The following is a 19,042-nucleotide window of genomic DNA, read 5'->3' as shown; positions in this document are numbered from 1 at the left end:
GAAAATGACTGGTCATATTCGAACATACGGCAGCACTCGCATGCATTGAACAAAGTTCACAAAGAGGTGAAACAGTATTCTATTTTTATTTACCCGCCAAGGTTGTCGGTAGGTGAAGCAAGTTTACCCGCCAAAACTCAAAATCACCTGCATTTGGCTGGTGGCGGGTGCTAATTTCTGTCCCTGTCATAAACACACAGAAACTCAAAGGTCTTCATATCAATACGTCAAAATAAAAGTTGAGTTTAATATATTTCTGTCACAATTACTTTTTTAATGTTGCACAGTAGAATTTAATATAGAATGTAATATATGTATTTAATTTATACAGTGAAGTATATGCAGTGTTATTTAACATTTTATTACTTTATTTCTGTACCTGGAAACTATTAAACCTACCTACAAGCACTGTTTATTTCATATGTATCTGTTTTTGTGCATTTATGTTGACCTGCTGAATGTTTAGTGGATCCAGTCTATGTTCATTAGAAATTAATAGAAAATCCTATCGGTGCATCTCTAAAAATAATCTTCACCATGTGCATTTCCTCACTCTGTCTTCCTCACTCTGTCCTTTAATGTCCATTACCAACCAGATGTGGGTAGCTGGCGAGAAGGTGGAGGCAGGAACTTAAATGTTGCTCCCAGCTCCTCAGAGACTGAGAGTAAGCCCTTGGAGGAGTTGGGCGTGGGACGAGGCACACCATCTCCCTCTGGGGATTCTGATGAGGCAGGAAAACTCTCTGCCGTTGAGGGCAGAGAAAAGAGGGATGCAAGGGATAGGCTCCCACCTACTGCCCCTCAGCATAAACTGAACGGTGGCCAGCAACCACCGGGAGGGATATCATCTCAGTTCCATGCTGCCCAGTTCAGGAGCATGATGCCGCCATATGTGAGTGATTATTTAACCATTGTTTATAATTTATTCTGCCTTCTGAAATGTGGCATGCTGTTATATTTATCTGGCTGGTACTGATTTTTGTTAAGTGCTATTTTAATGTGTGAATCTTTTCAGATGTTCAATGCTTACCCCCGAGGACCCTTTCCTCCTGTACAAGGCAGCTTTAGATACCCTGGGCAACAGGAGATGTCTAAGTAAGTGGTCCTATAAGGTCTGAAACCAAACTTAACTGGCTTTAGATGGGGAACGTTTTTTTAAAAAGGAAGCAGTTGAATGACAATCTCAATTGAACAAGACAAGCAATTTGGCCTTTTTGGATGCTTCCAGGACATTATGAGCTTTGTAAAGTCTTGCTTATGTTTCTCTCTCTTCTCCTTTTAGGGGTCCACGGCCTGGAAGACCATTACAGCCTCCCTCTCAGCCATGGCTGCAGGATCCAGACAGGCCTTCAATTGTTAGTGCCACTGAATTAAAGGAGCTAGACAATCTGGACACTGATGCTGATGAGGGTTGGGCAGGTGAGAATGACTATTGGAGTGGTTTACCTCCTTTTTTTGTGTGTGGGTGTTCATGGTTTAGGGTTGGGTGGGGTGGGGTGGGGTGGGAATGTACAGTGCAACAGTAGAATTGTCATTAGTGGTTGCTATACCGTTTATATCATGACAGATATTCACATAGCTATCAGAACTTATAGTTTGTAGTTTTAGATGGTTTTAGTTTGTATTTCCTGTTGTACGTTTTTAACTCGTAATGCAAATCACCCATTGCTTTCACCAATGTCAGTACATGTCAGTGTTAGTAGTCTTTGATTAGGAAGGTCATGGGACCAAACCAGAAGTGCAAAGTTATTAAAGTTCTTAATTTCCTGGCTTATTAGTTATTGCACAGTTTATTTCATATGTAAACCATTGTCCATCAAGTCATAATTTTGTCTTATTTAGGTGCCCAGATGGAAGTTGACTATACTGAGAAACTGAACTTTAGTGATGACGAGGAGAACCATTCAGCTAAGGAAAAAGGCGATAGCTGGTAAGCACACATCTATGTTTTAAATAAAATTTGCCACACATATTTGGGCATGGTAAAAATTGGTTCTATAAAACTTTCTTGCTAAAACTCAGGGAGTGGATGGCTAAAGTTGATCGTATGCGGTCAAGAAACATTGATGTACAGGAGGGATGGAAAGAAGGAGCAGAGGAGAGGAGTGACGGCAAAAGTTCATGGCTGGACAGTGGAGATCCCAGGGCTCCCTCCCCTGGCAATATTGTCCATTATAGCAAGACGGACCCACAGGTATGACGTGCAATGGGATGGTAGTCTCTGATTTGAAATGAAGTTTGCTGAGAATTTGTTTTGCTATTATTGCTTCATTGTTTTTTGGTCTATAATTTCCAATAATATCTAATTGTGCAGGGACAAACTGTTGGACGTTCTGTGGGAAGTGGTGGCCTACGTGTTACAAAGCTGCCCACTACAGCACCCCCTGCTGGTGAGGAGGAAACGGAAGCATGGAGACAGAAACGGAAGAAGCAGTCAGAGCTCTCGGAAGCAGTGGAGCGTGCTCGCAGGCGGCGTGAGGAGGAGGAACGCCGCATGGAAGAACAGAGACTTGCTGCTTGCAAAGAGAAACTCAAACAACTGGAGGAGAAACGTCGACCTTCAACTACAGAAAGTACTAAACCAACTACGCAAGCTCCCGATGATCACCAGGAAGTGACTGAAACTGTGCCTAAACTAGCTGCTGAAACTCCATCCCCTCAGCCTCAACCACCACCAGCCCCTGCACAGCAACCCTGTCTTCCTATGCCAAACCATCAAAGGACAGAGCCCACTGTGGAGGAGGTGCCACAATTTGTTACTCGGCAACCTAGCCCTCCTGTTCATAGGACTGCCCCAGAACCTCAAAGCAAGGTTGATACTGCTGTAACTGAGGAGGTGCATAGACAGGTGGAGAGACAACCAATGAGAGACTACTTCAGTGCTGAGGAGCCCAGAGGTAAATGGATTTAAAACATCATGTGCTGTTGATGTGATTTTGTTGGTACAGTTCACCATCAGTATGAAAGTGGTGCATCCTAAATGGTGTTTGACATGCATTTTTGTATGCTCCTGTCACTGATTTTCGCATGGCTGTTTGTCTCCAAAATGTGTCCAGTACACATTCTATGCATGTATGGCAATGTTTTTGCAGAATATAAATGCAAATAGCTTTCTATTGTGGTAAAGTTTTGTTTTTAAATCTAAAGAGACAAGTAGTTTAATGAACATTGTCAAAATTGACCAGTCAGTGTAGGGTGTAAAATCTTATTCAGACAAAACAGTGTGGAACCTTAATTAAGCTCACCTGGTTTGATGCATGCAATAAATAAACTGGGATGGACTTTTTCTGTAGTGTAGCTCAAACAATGGAGCATGGCACTAGCAACGTCAAGGTCATTGGTTCAGTTCCCTGTAGCTTTGGATAAATTCATCTGCCTGATGTGTAAATGGTTATTCTAATGCAGTGTGCTATTTTTAGATTTAAAAAGATAAAACATTTGTGTTTCAGCTGAGGATCCTCAGTTGCCTTTGTCCCGACTGGATCATTCTGTTAGTGACGATACACCTCTTCCAACTCAACTGGAAAATGAGGGAGACTCCGGCACTGCTGTTCGCCCATCTGTCACCTCTGGATACTCAAAACAATTCCAGAAGTCTTTGCCACCCAGGTTCCTTAGACAACAGGTGCTTACACACTGTCCTGGCTTTGTGGCCTGCTTCCTTTTAAGCATCAATGTTAGTTTGAACCCTGTAAAAGATGAAATTGTACAGTATGTTAGTGTCACCTGTCAGATATTATTTTTGAGAACTGTATTTCTTTGTAGTAATTCCGACTTAAATGTAGTTAATACATATTTTTATTAAATTCTTTAGGAACAGCTTAAACAACAACAGTGGCAGCAACAACAACAGCAGCAGCAGCAGCAAGGTGGAGGCGGTCCGGTCTCTCCCTCTGGGGGTTCTGTTCCCCCTCAGCACAGATCCCTATACCAACCTCTTGGCCCCCACCACCAACACCTAGCCTCAATGGGCTTTGACCCACGCTGGCTTATGATGCAATCTTATATGGATCCTCGTATGATGTCTGGAAGGCCACCCATAGACATGCCTCCTATGCACCCTGGTATTTCTTGCAAAATTAAATGGTTTACTTCCCTAGTATCTTGCTTACAAACATAAACACTGTAAACCATTTATAAGATGCAGTAACACATTTTCTCTCTTGATATTTGATCTTGATCTTATGCGATTTCTGTTTTCTTTTAAAATACATCTCCAGTTTAAGATTTTGACAGTATTTCTGACCATTTAATTTGTTTTGGAGCATTCTATATGTGTTGTTGTTGTAACTTTATTTTTCTTCATCAGGGAGAATGCCCCCTAAGCAACTGGTACGACGAGAGCCTGCAGACAACAGCAGCTCTGGGTCAGACAGTTTTGATCATCTGACCCGACCAATCAGAGAACACGGAGTTCCCAGTGAGCCTCGAATGGTCTGGGGTTCTGACCCATATCCCCCAACAGAGCCCCTGCCTTCCTCTGCCACTGTTAAAGGACGAGAAGATAGCAAGGAGCCAAGGTTAGAGGCTATTGTTAAATATGAAATCTCTGAAAATATTACAGAGTTATATGTATTGCCCCCACTGTTTGAAATAACTTGGATCAACTTCTAAGATGATTGTTTTCCTCTTAGATTGGATGCTGGTCTAGAGCTAGATAGAGGTCTATCAGGGGTTTACCCTCAGGACCATAGCCCACTGGAGCTCCGGGGCAAGAGCGACTTTTTCAGGGATTCATCTGAAACCTTATCTGCTTTTAGTCGTATTACCGAAGATGTTCCAGGTCTCTTACAGACTGACAGAGCACCAGTCATCTCTTCCTTTGAACCTGAGGAGGTTAACCTTCCCAGTGCAGATGAGGTTGAAGCCATTGGACCGGCTGTATTGAAAAGGAGTATCTCTCAAGGCTCCAGTCACTCTTTGAAATTGGAAGAGCCCAGATTTGATGGACTTACCATAGCACAGAAAAACCTGGATTTATCTGATACTGTGGAAAGACCTGAGGACCCTAAGTCCAGAAAGGAGCCTTTTAGCCAAGGATCTGTGATCAACAACCGTTCTACCCCTCCTGTGGCTAATGATGGTATGCACAAAACCGAAAAGCTCATCTTACCTGCGCCCAGCAAGCAGAAGTCAGAAATGCGCTGGGGATCCCGTGGACCTGGATCCGGGAGGAGAGAGGGTCCCGGAGGTGAGCGGCCAGTCAGGAGATCTGGACCTATCAAGAAACCTGTACTGCGAGATATGAAGGAAGAGAGAGAACAGAGAAGGGAGAAAGAAGAGCAGCGAGGTGAGCGATCCAAAAAAGAGGGCTCTACTTCCAAAGGTGTTCCTCCAGCTGCTGTAGAAGCCTCTGATGGACTGAAGTCCTCTGGTGATGGGAAGAAAGTAATGGTAGAAACTGAAGTGGGCGTAGCGACTGGTGGAGCAAAATCCAGAGATCTTCAGACAACAGTAGGTTCTACAGTCTCAACTGCTGCTGAGGAAAAGCCAGAAATGCCTCCAACTAATGACAAACGTCCTGAACCTAAACTACCATCTCGCAAAGAGTCCAATCTCCCTCCCAGAGTTTATCGCAGAGATGAGAGGGACCGAGATAGAGAGAGAGAACGGGACAGAGATAGAGAGAGAGAACGGGACCGAGATAGGGACAGAGAAGCTGAGAGAGAGAAAGACTGGCCGTCTGATTACAAAGGCCGTGGTCGGGGAGAGTATTATTCCCGTGGCCGTAGTTACAGAGGTAGCTATGGTGGGAGGGGCCGAGGTAGCCGTGGCCGGAGTCGAGGGGACTACCCATACAGAGAGCCTCGGTCACGCCCGGACTTACCATTAACTGCTACAGGGACAGCTGGGTTCCGCTGCCGGGAAGAGAGTGAAACCCGTAGTGAGAGCTCAGACTTTGAAGTCTTGCCCAAGCGCAGGCGCAGACGAGGCTCGGACACAGATTCTGAAAGTGAAGGCAGAGAATCTGCCAGTGACACCGGAGCATCAGACCGTGAGCCCAGCGCCAAACCGAGCAGACCGCTTCGCCGTGAGCTGCCGGAATCACGACCTTCTAAATCTGCCTCTGGATTTGCAGCTGGACCTATTTCTGAAAAACCTGGGTCTCGGGATGAGGATGGGCGACCTAAACCAGGTTTTCTGTTAAAGGGTGAGGCTGCACGCCGGGGAAAGGGTGGCTTGCACAGCAGGCGAGGTGGCGGCAGGGAACGAGGTGGCCACAGATCTGCTCCTTTTCGTCGGGCTCCTGTCAAAGATGGTTCGCAGTGGCCCTCAAAGCCCATGGAGACCTTTCGGCCAGAGGAAGCTGAGACCACACGCACTGATAGCACACCCTCTGAACGACGGCACACCAAGTATGACAACAAGAAGATTGGAGAGGGTGGACCAAGCATAAGGGAGAGGCCACGGAGACCAAGGGCTGCCCGTCCTCCCAGACAGGACAAGCCACCGCGATTTCGGCGGCTTAAAGAACGTGAAGCAGCTGTTTATGCTGGTGAAGCTACTCCTGGTATGCCAATACCTACGTCTGTCTCCCCGACACTGTCTAAAGCTCATGGAACTCTGGTCACTTCACCTGAGGGAGGGGTTGATGCCACTAGAGCGCCTTCTCTCACTCCTGATGTTACTTCGCCTGAACTTCCTGTCACAGAGACAGTTGTTCCTGAAATGGGAGCCTCTACTGTAGTTGCTGCTGGCAGCAAATCACCTGACTTGTCCAATCAGAACTCTTCTGACCAGGCCAATGAGGAGTGGGAGACTGCCTCTGAGAGTAGTGACTTCAATGAACGGAGAGAGCGAGAAGACAAGAAGCAACTTGAAGCAGCCATGACTGCTACCGCTTCCTCCTCATCTGTGCCTACACAGATATCTGGAGGACAGAGCAAAGCCCCCACAGAAAGTGTGGCAATCCAAAAACAGGAGTTGGCTTCGGCAGCCAAGAGGAGCTTCTCCAGCCAGCGGCCTGTGGATCGACAGAACCGCCGGGGAAATAGTGGGCCTAAAACAGGTCGAGGCTACCCTGGAGGCAAGAGCGAGAGAAGGGGAGGATCTGGAGCTAAATCGGGGCGTAGAGGGTGAGTCCTGAACTGTGTTGTCCCAGGAAGTAGAGAGTGAGTTTTGATATCGGTTTTGCTTTTAAAGCAAGCACCAGTATTACTTTGCTTGTAATTCAAATCCTGTCCCTGGCCGGCCACTGTGCTGTAGAGTTTAGCACCAACCCTAAATTAAACATCTGAACCAGCTAATCAAGTCTTCAGTATTGCATGAAACATGGTTTGTTGAGGCTAGTTGGAGCTAAACTCTGCAGTATCTTGACCCTTCATGAGTAGGATTGACACCCCTGCATTAAATTAAGAATTATTTTAGAACACAACTCGTTATGCCTAATGTAGATCCAAGACTTCTGATGACACAATGGCTTTATATGATGAACAGATTTACAACGACACGAAATTGTGAAATTTGTGTCGGTCCCCAGTCTGTGTTCTTGTCAAGCATCAGAATGCTTTGTTTACATGTTAAGGTCACAATTTTTTTTCCTGGGGTAGGGTGCTCCCAGAACCCCCTATAACAATTACATTTTTTTGGACATCATTTTGCCTGTTGTGAGTTTGCAGTTCTGAATACAGTTCTTTCGTGGCTTTCTGCTTTTATTAAAGCATTATTAGTAACAACTTATTTGATTCTGCCTTACTCTGTTTTTCTGATGAGCTAATATTTTTTCTGTTCCCTACAGTGCTGCACAGAATGCAGACTCTGCTCAGGCTGCTACTGGTCAAAAAGCTGGAAAAGAACAAGCAACCAGCCGCCGGAAAGACGAAGCAAAGCAAGCTGTCAAAAAACCCAAAGAGAAAGAAAATGCTTTGTCTCAGTTCGATCTCAACAATTATGCCAGTGAGTGATCAAGTCTTTTGTCTATATTGCAGTTGTTGCAACCTTTAATTTATAGACAATTTTTTTTTCAATTAACTCTAACCCTGGCTTTTTTAGCTGATTTGTTTCAAGCAAGTACTTATTTGTAATTTTATTATTATTATAGTATTATTGTATGACTAAGTCTTAATATTTGTAAACTGAATAAAATAGTTTGAAACTCCTTTCTTGTCTTCCACAGGTGTAGTAATCATTGATGACCACCCAGAAGTCACGACACTGGAGGACCCACAGTCAAACACGAATGATGATGGGTTCACAGAGGTTGTTTCACGGAAACAGCAGAAACGTTTGCAGGATGAGGAACGGAGGAAGAAAGAAGAGCAGACTGCACAGGTGAGGAAAGGAAGGAAACTCAATCCTTTTATTGTTTTATTCATTTAGTGCAATGTATTGGGCAGTTGGTTCACTGCCATGGTGCAATGTATAATTGGTGCACTGTTAATTTATAATTTACTGTTAATACATCCAGTCTCATCCAATGTCTTCTATGTCTGTCCAAATGCTGTGCAGAACTGGAGTAAAAAGGGCTCTGGGGAGAAGGGCAGGGGAGGAGGTGGTTCTAAACTTCCTCCGCGGTTTGCCAAAAAGCAGCAACAGCAGCAAGGAATGGCAGCAGGGCAGCAGCAGCAGCAGCCATCAGCCCCAGCTCCACAGACCCAGTCTGTCCTGCAGCAGCCTCAACCACAGCCAGCTATCTCTGTGTCACAGCACAACCTGCCCGTCTCTAACCAGAGCACTAGCTCGCCCCAGCCTCTTGAGGGTGCTGTAGCACCTCTGGCTCCTGTACCTGTAGACTTCTCTGCCAAGAGTCAGACACACAATACCCTGGGTACTGAACTGTGGGAGAACAAGGTGGCTGGCTCCACCGTTCTCTCTGATGTAAAGAAACGTAGGTGTCTCAACTTAAAGCCATGTTTACTTTCACCACATATGGTATTTACTAATGTTTACTTAAGTACTTTCTTGAAAAACTAAGAAATTAAAACCGGTGTGTTTTTCTTTGATTGAATTAACAACAGTTCTTTATCTGATGGTTTTCCCATTTCTCTTTCTTTTGTAGTTGGGCCTATCAGCCCTCCACAGCCTCCCTCTGTCAGTGCCTGGAACAAACCCCTCACTTCATTTACTGGGACCGTTACACCTGAGGTGTGAGATGGATATCTGAATATTTTAAGAATGTATCAATTATCTTTTCCACCATATTGATATTGTAACAGGCTGACCAACACTATTTTAATTATTCTGAACTTTATGTGCTGATAATTAATTGTGTGTATTTTAGGGTGTGAAAGCGGGCACAGACACTGGGGTTGAGCTGGGTATGGACAGCATCCAGTTTGGTGCCCCCTCTTCAGCAGGCAGCACTGACAGTGATGGAGTGCCCACCCTGCTAGAGAAAACCTCTGATAATAAACTACCTGAACCCAAAGAGCAGAGACAGAAACAGCCCCGTGCTGGACCTGTCAAACCTCAGAAGGTAGTCTCTGCCTTTGTCTAGAAGGACCTTTATATACAACATCAGAGCACAGCATATTTCCAAGTCAAACAGAATATTTGTATATTTGCGAGATCTGTTGAACAGGACATTTATAATGGATAAACATCCATTGAAACGTTCATGAAAATTGGCATGTGAAGTTTACTGTTGTTAAAAAAGGGTGTCATACCAAATAGTAAAAGAAAATTGATATGCAAAATAGCTTTTCATTAGTGTGTCCCAGACTTTTGTATATATAGGTGAATAATGAACATCATTTAAAAATCATATTTTCCTCTACAGTTACCTGACATCCCTCCTCCAGAGCACAAGGAATATAAACCTGGACCTATTGGTAAAGAGCGTTCGCTCAAGAACCGCAAGGCTGCCAAAGATGTGCGTCAGTCCGATGGAGAGGGCCTGGATAAAAGTGGAACAGGAGGCAGCCGAGACAGAGACTCCAGTTCACCTACTAAAGACAAAGTTCCTGAGCTGGGTGGAGACATTGAGGGCATGATCACTGCTCCGTCAGCAGAATACTCCAGCAGCTCTAAGGTGAAATATAATATGCTTCCTCGATCCTTTAATTTATACATTACTGTCAATTATGATCAATTTAATGCATTCTTTCTGAATAAAAATATACATTTTTAAAACTCGCTGAACGTTTGAACTGTAAAGACCATTGTTACAAAATATTTATTTCAAATGAATGCTCTTCTTTTGAACAATATTCAAAGAATCCTGGGGAAAAAAAGTTTTCACAAAAATATTAAGCAGCACAACTGTTTTCAACATTGCTGCTCAAGAAACATTTATTTTTATGAAATCACATAAACTGTTATTTTAAATTGTGTATTATATTTTTTTCTTCAGTTATTCAGTGATTTTATAACACCATTACATTTTAACAATATTACATTTTTTGTATTAAATAAATTTAGCCTTGGTGAATTTTTCCAAGCACACCATTTTGAATAGTAGTGTATATTTTATAGAAAAAATCTTTTTTTTTTCACTCTCTCGCGCTCTCTCTCTGACATTGTTTTTTGTTTTGCAGGAATCTGTTACTGACTACACAATTCCGTCGTCCTCTTTAGCTGATAATGTTCCTAATGCAGGGACCAAGATGGAGGAGAGCCTTGTGACCCCTGTTAGTGTTTTAGTGCTTTAATCAATCTGTGTTGTGGTTTTTCTGTGTTCTGATCACTTTCTTGGTTGTTGGTTCAGGTTGCTCTCCCGCACCCGTTACCTATTCAGCGAAGAGAAGCCCTGCAGCAGAGCTCCAGCCTTGCCACTGTCTCACCTGCTACCGTAGACCTCACACTCAAAGTAAGAGATGCACTGAATAATTAATTTGCTAATTGGAATTTTGCTACCAAAAGCATCTTGTAAAGCTGCATCAATGTTTTCCTGCAGATGGAATCTGCACGCAAGGCTTGGGAGAACTCGCCTAGTCTGGGGGAAAAGAGCTCTCCTGTCACCTCCTCTGCTTCCCCCATCACCAGTGGAGGAGGAGCAGGTGGTGCCTCCTTCAACTCCTTCTCCAGTGCTTCAGTGCCTCAGATACCTGTGGCCTCGGTCACCCCCAGCACCTCGCTGTCCGGTAGGATTTCACACTTTATGCTTTGATCCTTTCATGGGGTGTGCTGGTAAAAGCGTTTAAAAAAAAAAACATTGGCAGAGTTTTAATATTGGTCCTCTGTTACACAGGATCCGCAACTTACACAACGTCCTCTCTAAGCACGAAGAGCACATCAGCCTCTGACCCTCCCAACATCTGTAAAGTAAAGCCCCAGCAGCTGCAGAGTTCAGGAATGTCCAGCACTAACTTTTCCCAGCTGGGATGTGCGCCTTCTCTGTTACCGCAGCAACAGACCCCACAGGTGTTCGTATCCCAGTCTGCAGCAGGTATTTTTAGTTAGTATCATAACACCCTCAAGCAGCTAATATAAATACTTTTGTTTTATTATTCTTCTGCATTTTGAATATTGTGTTTTGAAATGCTTCTCATCTAATTTAATACACTATTGTTTAAAGGTTTGGGGTTGGTAAAACTTAAGATCTTTTATTCTCACATTTCTTATCAGTTTTGAAAACCGTTGTGCTGCAAAATGTTGTTTAATAGAAATTTCAAAAGAACAGCATTTATTTGAAGTAGGACATGTTTATAACATTATAAATGTCTTTATTGTCACTAACAAATATTGTCCATCCATTTATAATTTATTTAAAAAATACTGACCCCAAAGTTTTGAACAGTAGTCTCTATTTAATAATTTAGAATTTATATGGCATTTCTGTATTTTATATCTCCATGCAAGTCTTTTGAATAAGTGATCAACTCTTGTTTCTAATCGTATAGGTTCTGCAGCCCAAATCCCAGCCTTCTACATGGACACCAGCCACTTATTCAGTGCGCCCCACCCTCGCTTGGCTCCTCCCACTTTAGCCCAGCAGCAAGGCTTTCAGCCTGGACTCTCACAGGTACCACCCATCACCAATGTCCCCCTCCAGCAGGTTCAGCCTGTCAAGTCATTATCTTGGAATAATGTTTCCCAATAGTCTTATTTTTCTGAAGTTTATCATTTATTCCCTTTAGCCCACAGCGGTGCAGCAGATCCCCATCCCTATCTACGCTCCTCTGCAGGGGCAGCACCAGCACCAGCACCAGCATCAGCATCAGCATCAGCACCAGGCCCAGATGAGCCTTAACACTGGACCTCCTGTGTCGCAACCTCAAGATCTCTTCAGCTCCTCTTTACAGACCTACAGGTACAGTAGACTGCTTTTAACTCTCCAACTTCCAACTATTTTATATGTAATATTTAAATATGTTTATCATAAGCTCTTTTCCCTTCACAGGTCTCAGCAGGCATTCATGCAAAACAGTCTCTCCCAGACATCTCCCATGATGCTGTCTGGGACGCCACTGCACAGTTACCCTGGAGTGCAGCCCCCAGATTTGGGCAAGCCTCAGTCTAACCTGGCCTTTCAGCAGACCTCAAACACCCAACACATCCCCATCCTGTTTGAGCCCCAACTGAATCAGCCGTCTGGCATGGGAGGATCGCAGCTGATAGACACGCACCTACTGCAGGTCAGAATTTATTCTGGCTGCTCGTGGCCTATTATATTTGGCTCTTTCCCACCTTTTCAACCTGCCATGACCTTGGTTTTTTTGTGTGTGTGATGATCTGCAGCGTCAGGGAATGAGTCAGCACTCAAACCTGTACTCTGGACAAGTTCAGCAGCAGAGCAGCTACTACAGTTCAACACAAAGTCCCAGCTCTGGCCTACAGCAGGTGACAGTTCCTGTGCCAGGTTCACAGTTGTCTTTGCCCAACTTCGGCTCTGGTGGTGGTCAGCCGCTCTTGGCTTTGCCTCAGTCCCTTCCTCCGACTCCTCCCCAAGCCCCACCCCCCAGCCTCAACCGCCAGCCCCCCAGCAATCAGACCTACCGTGGCCTTATTGGCCAGACTACACACAGTATGATGCAGCCTTCCAACAAGGTTTGTGCACAAATGCACATACACTAGCCATGATGTTTGATTTTTGTTCATTTTAATTATGATGTTGCTTTTATTATTTTCTGTTTATATATTTCTTACATGAATGCTAAATTTACTTGCAATAATCAAGTTAATAACAGACCAGGCTATTTACTCATATTTGCTGCATTGTATATTCATTCCTGTACACTTGGTAAAATTCAATATTCTGACAATAAAATTGTCTTTTACATGACTTTTTTTGAATGCAAGTTTTTATTTGTGGGGGAGTTGGGGGGGTTATATGACTGTATATTAGAAGGGAGCATACTGCACCTGTATGATGCTCAATGGGGTTACCATGGAAACATCTATTTCTACTGTTCCAAAAGCACCACCTATTTTCAGAAAGTAAATTTGTTCAGACCAATTATATAATAAACATTATTTTTAAGCTGAAATATGGGTATACTCATTTTTACACAACTTATGTTTGTCAACCATGTGAACTGTAATGTTGAGATTGTTTAGGACACCACAACTAGCAACCAGCATTGATGTTTTTGAGATGTTGCTCTATTCTAATATCATAATTGCAGGTAAGCCATTACTGTTTCACACATGGGGCATATTAATACATGCATCCTTTTTATCTTCTGTAGATGTGCGAGATGGATCTGAAGCTCTTCAGCAGTGGAATGGATATGAAGCCTGGAACGCCACCTGTCAGTGCCAGAAGCACTACCCCCACGTCTAGCCCTTATAGGTGTGTTTGTGTGCATGCAAAGCCATCCAGCTTAAGGCCCAGACACACCAAACCAACATCAAAAAATGAGTGGCAACACAAGCTGACTGGTGTTGCTTTTTTCTCTCTTATGCTCTCAATGGCTGCATTTATTTGATTAAAAAAAAAAAATATATATATATATATATATATATATATATATATATATATATAATATATTAGGGCCGGGACTTTAACGCGTTAATTAAGATTAATTAATTACGTGACTTTAACGCGTTAATTAATTACGCAAAAAAAAAAAAAAAATTAACCACACTTATTTTTGCACCGCGGAACGTTTTTCAATGAATGAGTTTCGAAGGACCGATTATAGTGGAACACCAACTAGCGCTCGCTCCGGAGTCACGACAACAACAAACCATGGGTGCGTCTCAATCAGCTCCCTAGTTCAGTAGTCAGGGCACTGATCAGGGAGTCAGCCCATTGACTTATGTCCTGATCAGTGCCCTGACTAGTGAACTAGGGAGCTGATTGAGACGCAGGGCATGAGTGAACATGAACGAAGAAGCTGATGAGACTGCCCCGTGGATGGGAAATTTTGTTTTAAAAAACCAAAGAATGGAAGCCTCGTCAAGAGCATGGTTGTGTGCAAGCTATAAAACAAGGAATTTGCGTATCACCGCAGCACATCGAGCCTCAAATATGCTTTTGCTAAACTTAATGGCAAACATTGCGCTGGTCTGCTGGACTGAAATAAATAAACAATATTTTGTTGATTAAGCTTATGTATTCAGTCATTATTCAATGGTATACTAAAAATACATGTGAAAAATTACTTCTCATTGTTCTCAGGTCAAATATTTATATGCAATTAAAATGCGATTAATTTCGATTAATTAATTACAAAGCCTCTAATTAGATTAATTTTTTTAATCGAGTCCCGGCCCTAATATATTTATATAATATATATATTAAGTAATAATGTGAAATTTTACATTGCTAAGAGCCGTTATTGAGCACTAGTAATTGATTACAATTTATATGCTGATTTAGTGCTCAGTTATCATATTTCTCAATATTACTGTTTTAACTGTATTTTGATCAAATTCAGTATTATTGAGCATAAACTTTTGACCTGTAGAGTACAAACCTTAAACAAAGTGCTTGCTGTTTTCCCCCTTAACCTCATTTCTTGCTTGCTTTAGTCACTTCAGTTTTTCTTCACTTTGATTGGCTGTTAGTGAACCAACCCCTGAGATTTCTCTGCTGGCCAATTCAACATGATCAATTGGCCGAAGAGCCACTGACCGGCTCTGACTAGTGTCAATGATGTAGAACATACCCTGAGCAAAATCTAGACCAACAGACAGATGCTCAATTACAGCTCATTGGCTGACAAATAACCTTTAGGTTTTGTGTGTCTTGGCTTTTTTGTGCACTGGATGCATATCCATTATCAGTTGTAGACATATTTTGTATGTTTTTTTGAAAGCTTCTTTGTTCTCAGGGCAAGCTCCACAAGCCCCAGTAGTCAGTCTAGCAAGATGAACAGCATGCTGTATCCCAAGCAGTTCCAGTCAGGATCTGCGGGAATGCGCATTGCCCAGCATTTTCCTGGACAGTTCAACCCACAGGTCAATTACTACAGACAGACACAAAGAATGTTTTTGGAAATCTTAATTCAGTCACATTTCTATTAAGAATATTAACAGCGTTTCCCATCTTTATGCATACAGATGTTGTCTCAGGCCAACATGGTGTCTCCATTGGTGCGTCCAACCCACACAAACTCCTTTCCTGGAGGGGTGCAGCGTTCACCTATGGGTCCACCCATGTCCCCTAACCTGAGCGGGGGTCTGATGCCCCATCCCCGACCCCAGCACCCTCCACGTGGACCTTCTGGTCCCCCGCTCGCAGCCCGCGGAACACAGGCTGCCCTAAAAGCAGAACAGGACCTTAAGGTAACTGTTGTGAATAAATCAAAACCACGCTTTTACTTAAAAAATTTGTAATGTTGACTTTATGGCATTGGTTCTCAACCAGGGGTCCTCAAGATGACTTAAAATTATTTAAAATACGCAAAAACAACAAAACAAATCTTTTAATTTACCCTTTTTTGTTTTTGTCTTTTGAAGCATGGGATTTTAAACCTGGATATAAGGGTAGCCTAATTTCATGTAAATTAATCAAAAAAATATTCCATCCCATAATATTCTCAACTAATGCTGTAAATTATACAGGGAAGCCCTTTTAGTTGGAGCATTACAAACAGCACTGAACAAATGCATGCATAACACAATTTTGCATCAATAAAGTGGTCTGAGTGCAAAAAATAGTGCACTGTGACCAAAGTTTTTTTTTTTTTTTTTAGATAAACGCATAGCATAAAAATAATTCTAACAAATGAAAGAGTACAGCAACCTGAATTTAAAAAAATGCTTTGTTACTTCAGTGTAGCTTAGTAATGCCATCTTTTTATTTAACAACAGTCATATTGTAATATATTAGATTGTAATATTAACAATAAAATAAATGTATGAAGTCTAATGTATAAGCACAAATGTAGCTGGAGTCAGATCTTATTCATCATGAGAGCGAGGAGCTGACTGACAAGATGGTCATGGAAGCTTTGGTTTCAAAACTACAACGAAAAACTCACTTAAACAGGCGCTTTTACATTTAGTGTTTTTCATTAAGAATAATTGGCCCGCAGTTCAAGCGACCTGCTAATTCTAAACCAAAAGTAAAATGTTCGCAGCCACACTGTCATTCACGGTGTGTCCCCACTGGCACGTTTTCAGTTGATAGGAATTAATTGAAAACGCTCGCTTTGCTCCACATCATTATGAATGCCGAGCGGCCCATTCGCATCTTACTTTCGGTTTAGAATTATCGATTTAAAAGCCCCTGATAGTGATTCTGGTATTACCAGGGTTGGCACGTGTCAATTTAACCGGTGGGAAAATGTCCTTACTCAGGGTCCCCGCGGAGTCTTAAAAAGTCTTAAAAAGTATTAAATTTCAGAATCAAAATATAAGGCCTTAAAAAGTCTTAAATTCGCGGAAGCATTGCGTTCTAGGTCTTAAATCATGTTAAACAGGTCTTAATTTTCCTACGTCCATGTAACGCTACCTCATTGAAACGCTCTCACGTCCCGCAGCACGCGAGCATGTGTGTGTGTGTTTGTTCCGTGGTGTTTGTAGTTCTTTCTTTCGCTAGACCAACTATTGTTCGCTCTATTACAACTACAAATTAGGCAAGCATGCCACGTGTATTGCTGCCAATCAGCTTTCGTGTTATTGGCACGAGCCTCTTTCTGATCGTACCCCACAGACGCATAAAACGGATTTTATTCTTCAGCTGAGTCTGACGGTTCTTGCAGTTCCGCGATCGTGAACGTGAAGGCGAATCTTTCTCACCATCTTGCATAATGACCAAATAAAAGTATAATATACCCGATTGCACTAAATAGAGTTAATAACAGTGATGCAAACGCCGAACTCCGATGTCAGACTGTAACGTTATGTGTTTGCTGCCTGTCAGCGCTCGCGCGAGTGTATTGAATGTGTTATTTTTAGGCTCATTAGCCTAACGTTACTCTTGAACGATCAAATGTACACATTATGCATATGTCTATATCCTGATTTGAGTTAAAAAGTTTGGGAACTGTCAGTAAGTACTGGATCTGGGCATTAAAGCTCTCAAAGTGAAAGCAAACTAATATAGCTTAACAACAACACAGACGGGGAAACAGCACTTACACTTAAAGGAACACTCCAACTGTTTTAGAAATCGGGCTTATTCTACTTTGCTACATTTAGATATGTGGGGAAATGAATTTTAAGCTAAGCTAGCGGCGACCCTGCCAAACTAAAACAATGCATGCACTGAGACAAATGCATTTGCCGACATATCTAAATGGGGTTTATCCAAAAGAAGTTGAATAAGCCCTTTTTCTAAAAACAGTGGAGTGTATGCATCTTTATATGCACTTTGTATGCATCTTTATGTTGTATTTATTTTTCCTATTGTCATTTGTTTATAAGTATATATTTTATTACTGACCGATTACTTGATTACGTAATTACTTAATAACGTTTTACTTATATTAAGCAATTGCTTATTGCTCTGGTTGGTCATATTTCCCACCCCAAGCGATCGTGTTATTAAAGATAGATAGTGCACTACTGGACCAGCCTTTATTGTTTTTGTAATATGCCTACCAAACAAGATTCATGCATTTTGTTAGTTTTATTGCCATGTGTGATCATTGTGCATCTAACATAATAATATGGTTAATGTTGCATCCTAATTATGAAAAAATAAAAATGTATGAAAGTGACCACCACAAAAAAAAAATATATATATATATATATTAGGGCTGGGTATCGATTCCAGATTCGATTCGATGTTCAGATTCGATTCGATTTTGATTCACAAGTCCTCAAATCGATTCAATTTCGATTCAATTCGATTTTCGATTCAACTCAAATGAATATAGATTTAATACAAATACTGTAGGTATTTATAAAAAAGAACAGTGAACATAAATGTGTAATTAAAAAGAAATGAAGAGCCACAATCATGTATGTTAAACTTTTTATTTTAGGTACACCTGAGTACATTAAAACAGAACGCATCTCTATATTTCAAATCCATACAATTGTTAAATACAATTTTGATGCAACTTTATTTAAAAAAAAAATTATCTGAGAAGTATTTTATGGATGTTTTGATATATTTATTCTAAAACATGAAAAGCTAGGATATTGGATGTTTTTTTATAGCAATTTTCAGTACACGACAAGCTTTTCTTGCAATTTTGCTGCTCATGTGTGCAAATTTACTTTTCATACATGAGAAATGCGTTCATCATTTTTTTAGTCTATGGGTGAGTAGTTGTCGTGGTAACGGACAACAATACCTTAACTGACTTAAGTTGACTGTGGACTAACTATTATTAGAGGAAATCTGTTTATAATATAAGCTATTAGGGTTTGAATCATTATAATTTGAATATGTCTATAATGGCTAACGTACATGCTTAAGTGACTGCTCAAGTTTGATCCTAATGCAAGGCAAGCATTCGCGTGTATGTAATTATTTTTAGCAGTTGTGTGCTCGGCTGTGTGTGTGTTGTCACATCAAATGGTTCCGCATATTTTTAGTATTACTACAGTATTTCACCTCAGCATTATAAAAGGCGACAATGCACCGGAAGCTGCCATTTAAACACTGAATGGATAAATGATGTGCGCCTCTTGCTCCTTTGTAAGATCGCGCAAGGCAAATGGGTGACATCTAGTGGAGAAGACTAGTAATTAGATTTACGTTAAGCTTATGTTCAATGTTAGCGGAAATAAATATTTTAAAAAATCGATTCATGGCCTT

General features: G+C 41.8%; 1 protein-coding gene across 2 annotated transcripts in view; it reads left to right on the top strand.

Annotated features, from left to right (window-relative positions):
• prrc2c (proline-rich coiled-coil 2C) overlaps window positions 1–19,042 on the top strand; it is a 41,823-nt gene that overhangs the window by 20,004 nt on the left and 2,777 nt on the right. Inside the window, exons 6-32 of one of the 2 annotated variants that reach the window (XM_067417195.1) lie at window positions 597–892; window positions 1,016–1,095; window positions 1,283–1,419; window positions 1,843–1,930; window positions 2,023–2,194; window positions 2,315–2,897; window positions 3,450–3,625; window positions 3,815–4,064; window positions 4,310–4,520; window positions 4,635–7,076; window positions 7,739–7,896; window positions 8,117–8,271; window positions 8,449–8,827; window positions 8,999–9,084; window positions 9,221–9,415; window positions 9,719–9,970; window positions 10,476–10,568; window positions 10,646–10,747; window positions 10,835–11,021; window positions 11,129–11,326; window positions 11,781–11,902; window positions 12,018–12,190; window positions 12,281–12,515; window positions 12,619–12,927; window positions 13,569–13,672; window positions 15,144–15,285; window positions 15,388–15,612. In XM_067417195.1, coding sequence (XP_067273296.1) covers window positions 597–892; window positions 1,016–1,095; window positions 1,283–1,419; window positions 1,843–1,930; window positions 2,023–2,194; window positions 2,315–2,897; window positions 3,450–3,625; window positions 3,815–4,064; window positions 4,310–4,520; window positions 4,635–7,076; window positions 7,739–7,896; window positions 8,117–8,271; window positions 8,449–8,827; window positions 8,999–9,084; window positions 9,221–9,415; window positions 9,719–9,970; window positions 10,476–10,568; window positions 10,646–10,747; window positions 10,835–11,021; window positions 11,129–11,326; window positions 11,781–11,902; window positions 12,018–12,190; window positions 12,281–12,515; window positions 12,619–12,927; window positions 13,569–13,672; window positions 15,144–15,285; window positions 15,388–15,612 — 7,550 coding nt within the window. The remainder of the gene's footprint in view (window positions 1–596; window positions 893–1,015; window positions 1,096–1,282; window positions 1,420–1,842; window positions 1,931–2,022; window positions 2,195–2,314; window positions 2,898–3,449; window positions 3,626–3,814; window positions 4,065–4,309; window positions 4,521–4,634; window positions 7,077–7,738; window positions 7,897–8,116; window positions 8,272–8,448; window positions 8,828–8,998; window positions 9,085–9,220; window positions 9,416–9,718; window positions 9,971–10,475; window positions 10,569–10,645; window positions 10,748–10,834; window positions 11,022–11,128; window positions 11,327–11,780; window positions 11,903–12,017; window positions 12,191–12,280; window positions 12,516–12,618; window positions 12,928–13,568; window positions 13,673–15,143; window positions 15,286–15,387; window positions 15,613–19,042) is intronic. The other variant, XM_067417196.1, reaches the window with a different exon arrangement.

This window comes from Pseudorasbora parva, chromosome 15 (genome assembly GCF_024679245.1).
Source record: "Pseudorasbora parva isolate DD20220531a chromosome 15, ASM2467924v1, whole genome shotgun sequence".
NCBI lineage: Eukaryota > Metazoa > Chordata > Actinopteri > Cypriniformes > Gobionidae > Pseudorasbora > Pseudorasbora parva.
Note: the sequence above shows the minus strand (reverse complement) of the source record. Positions and strands in the feature narration are given on the sequence as shown.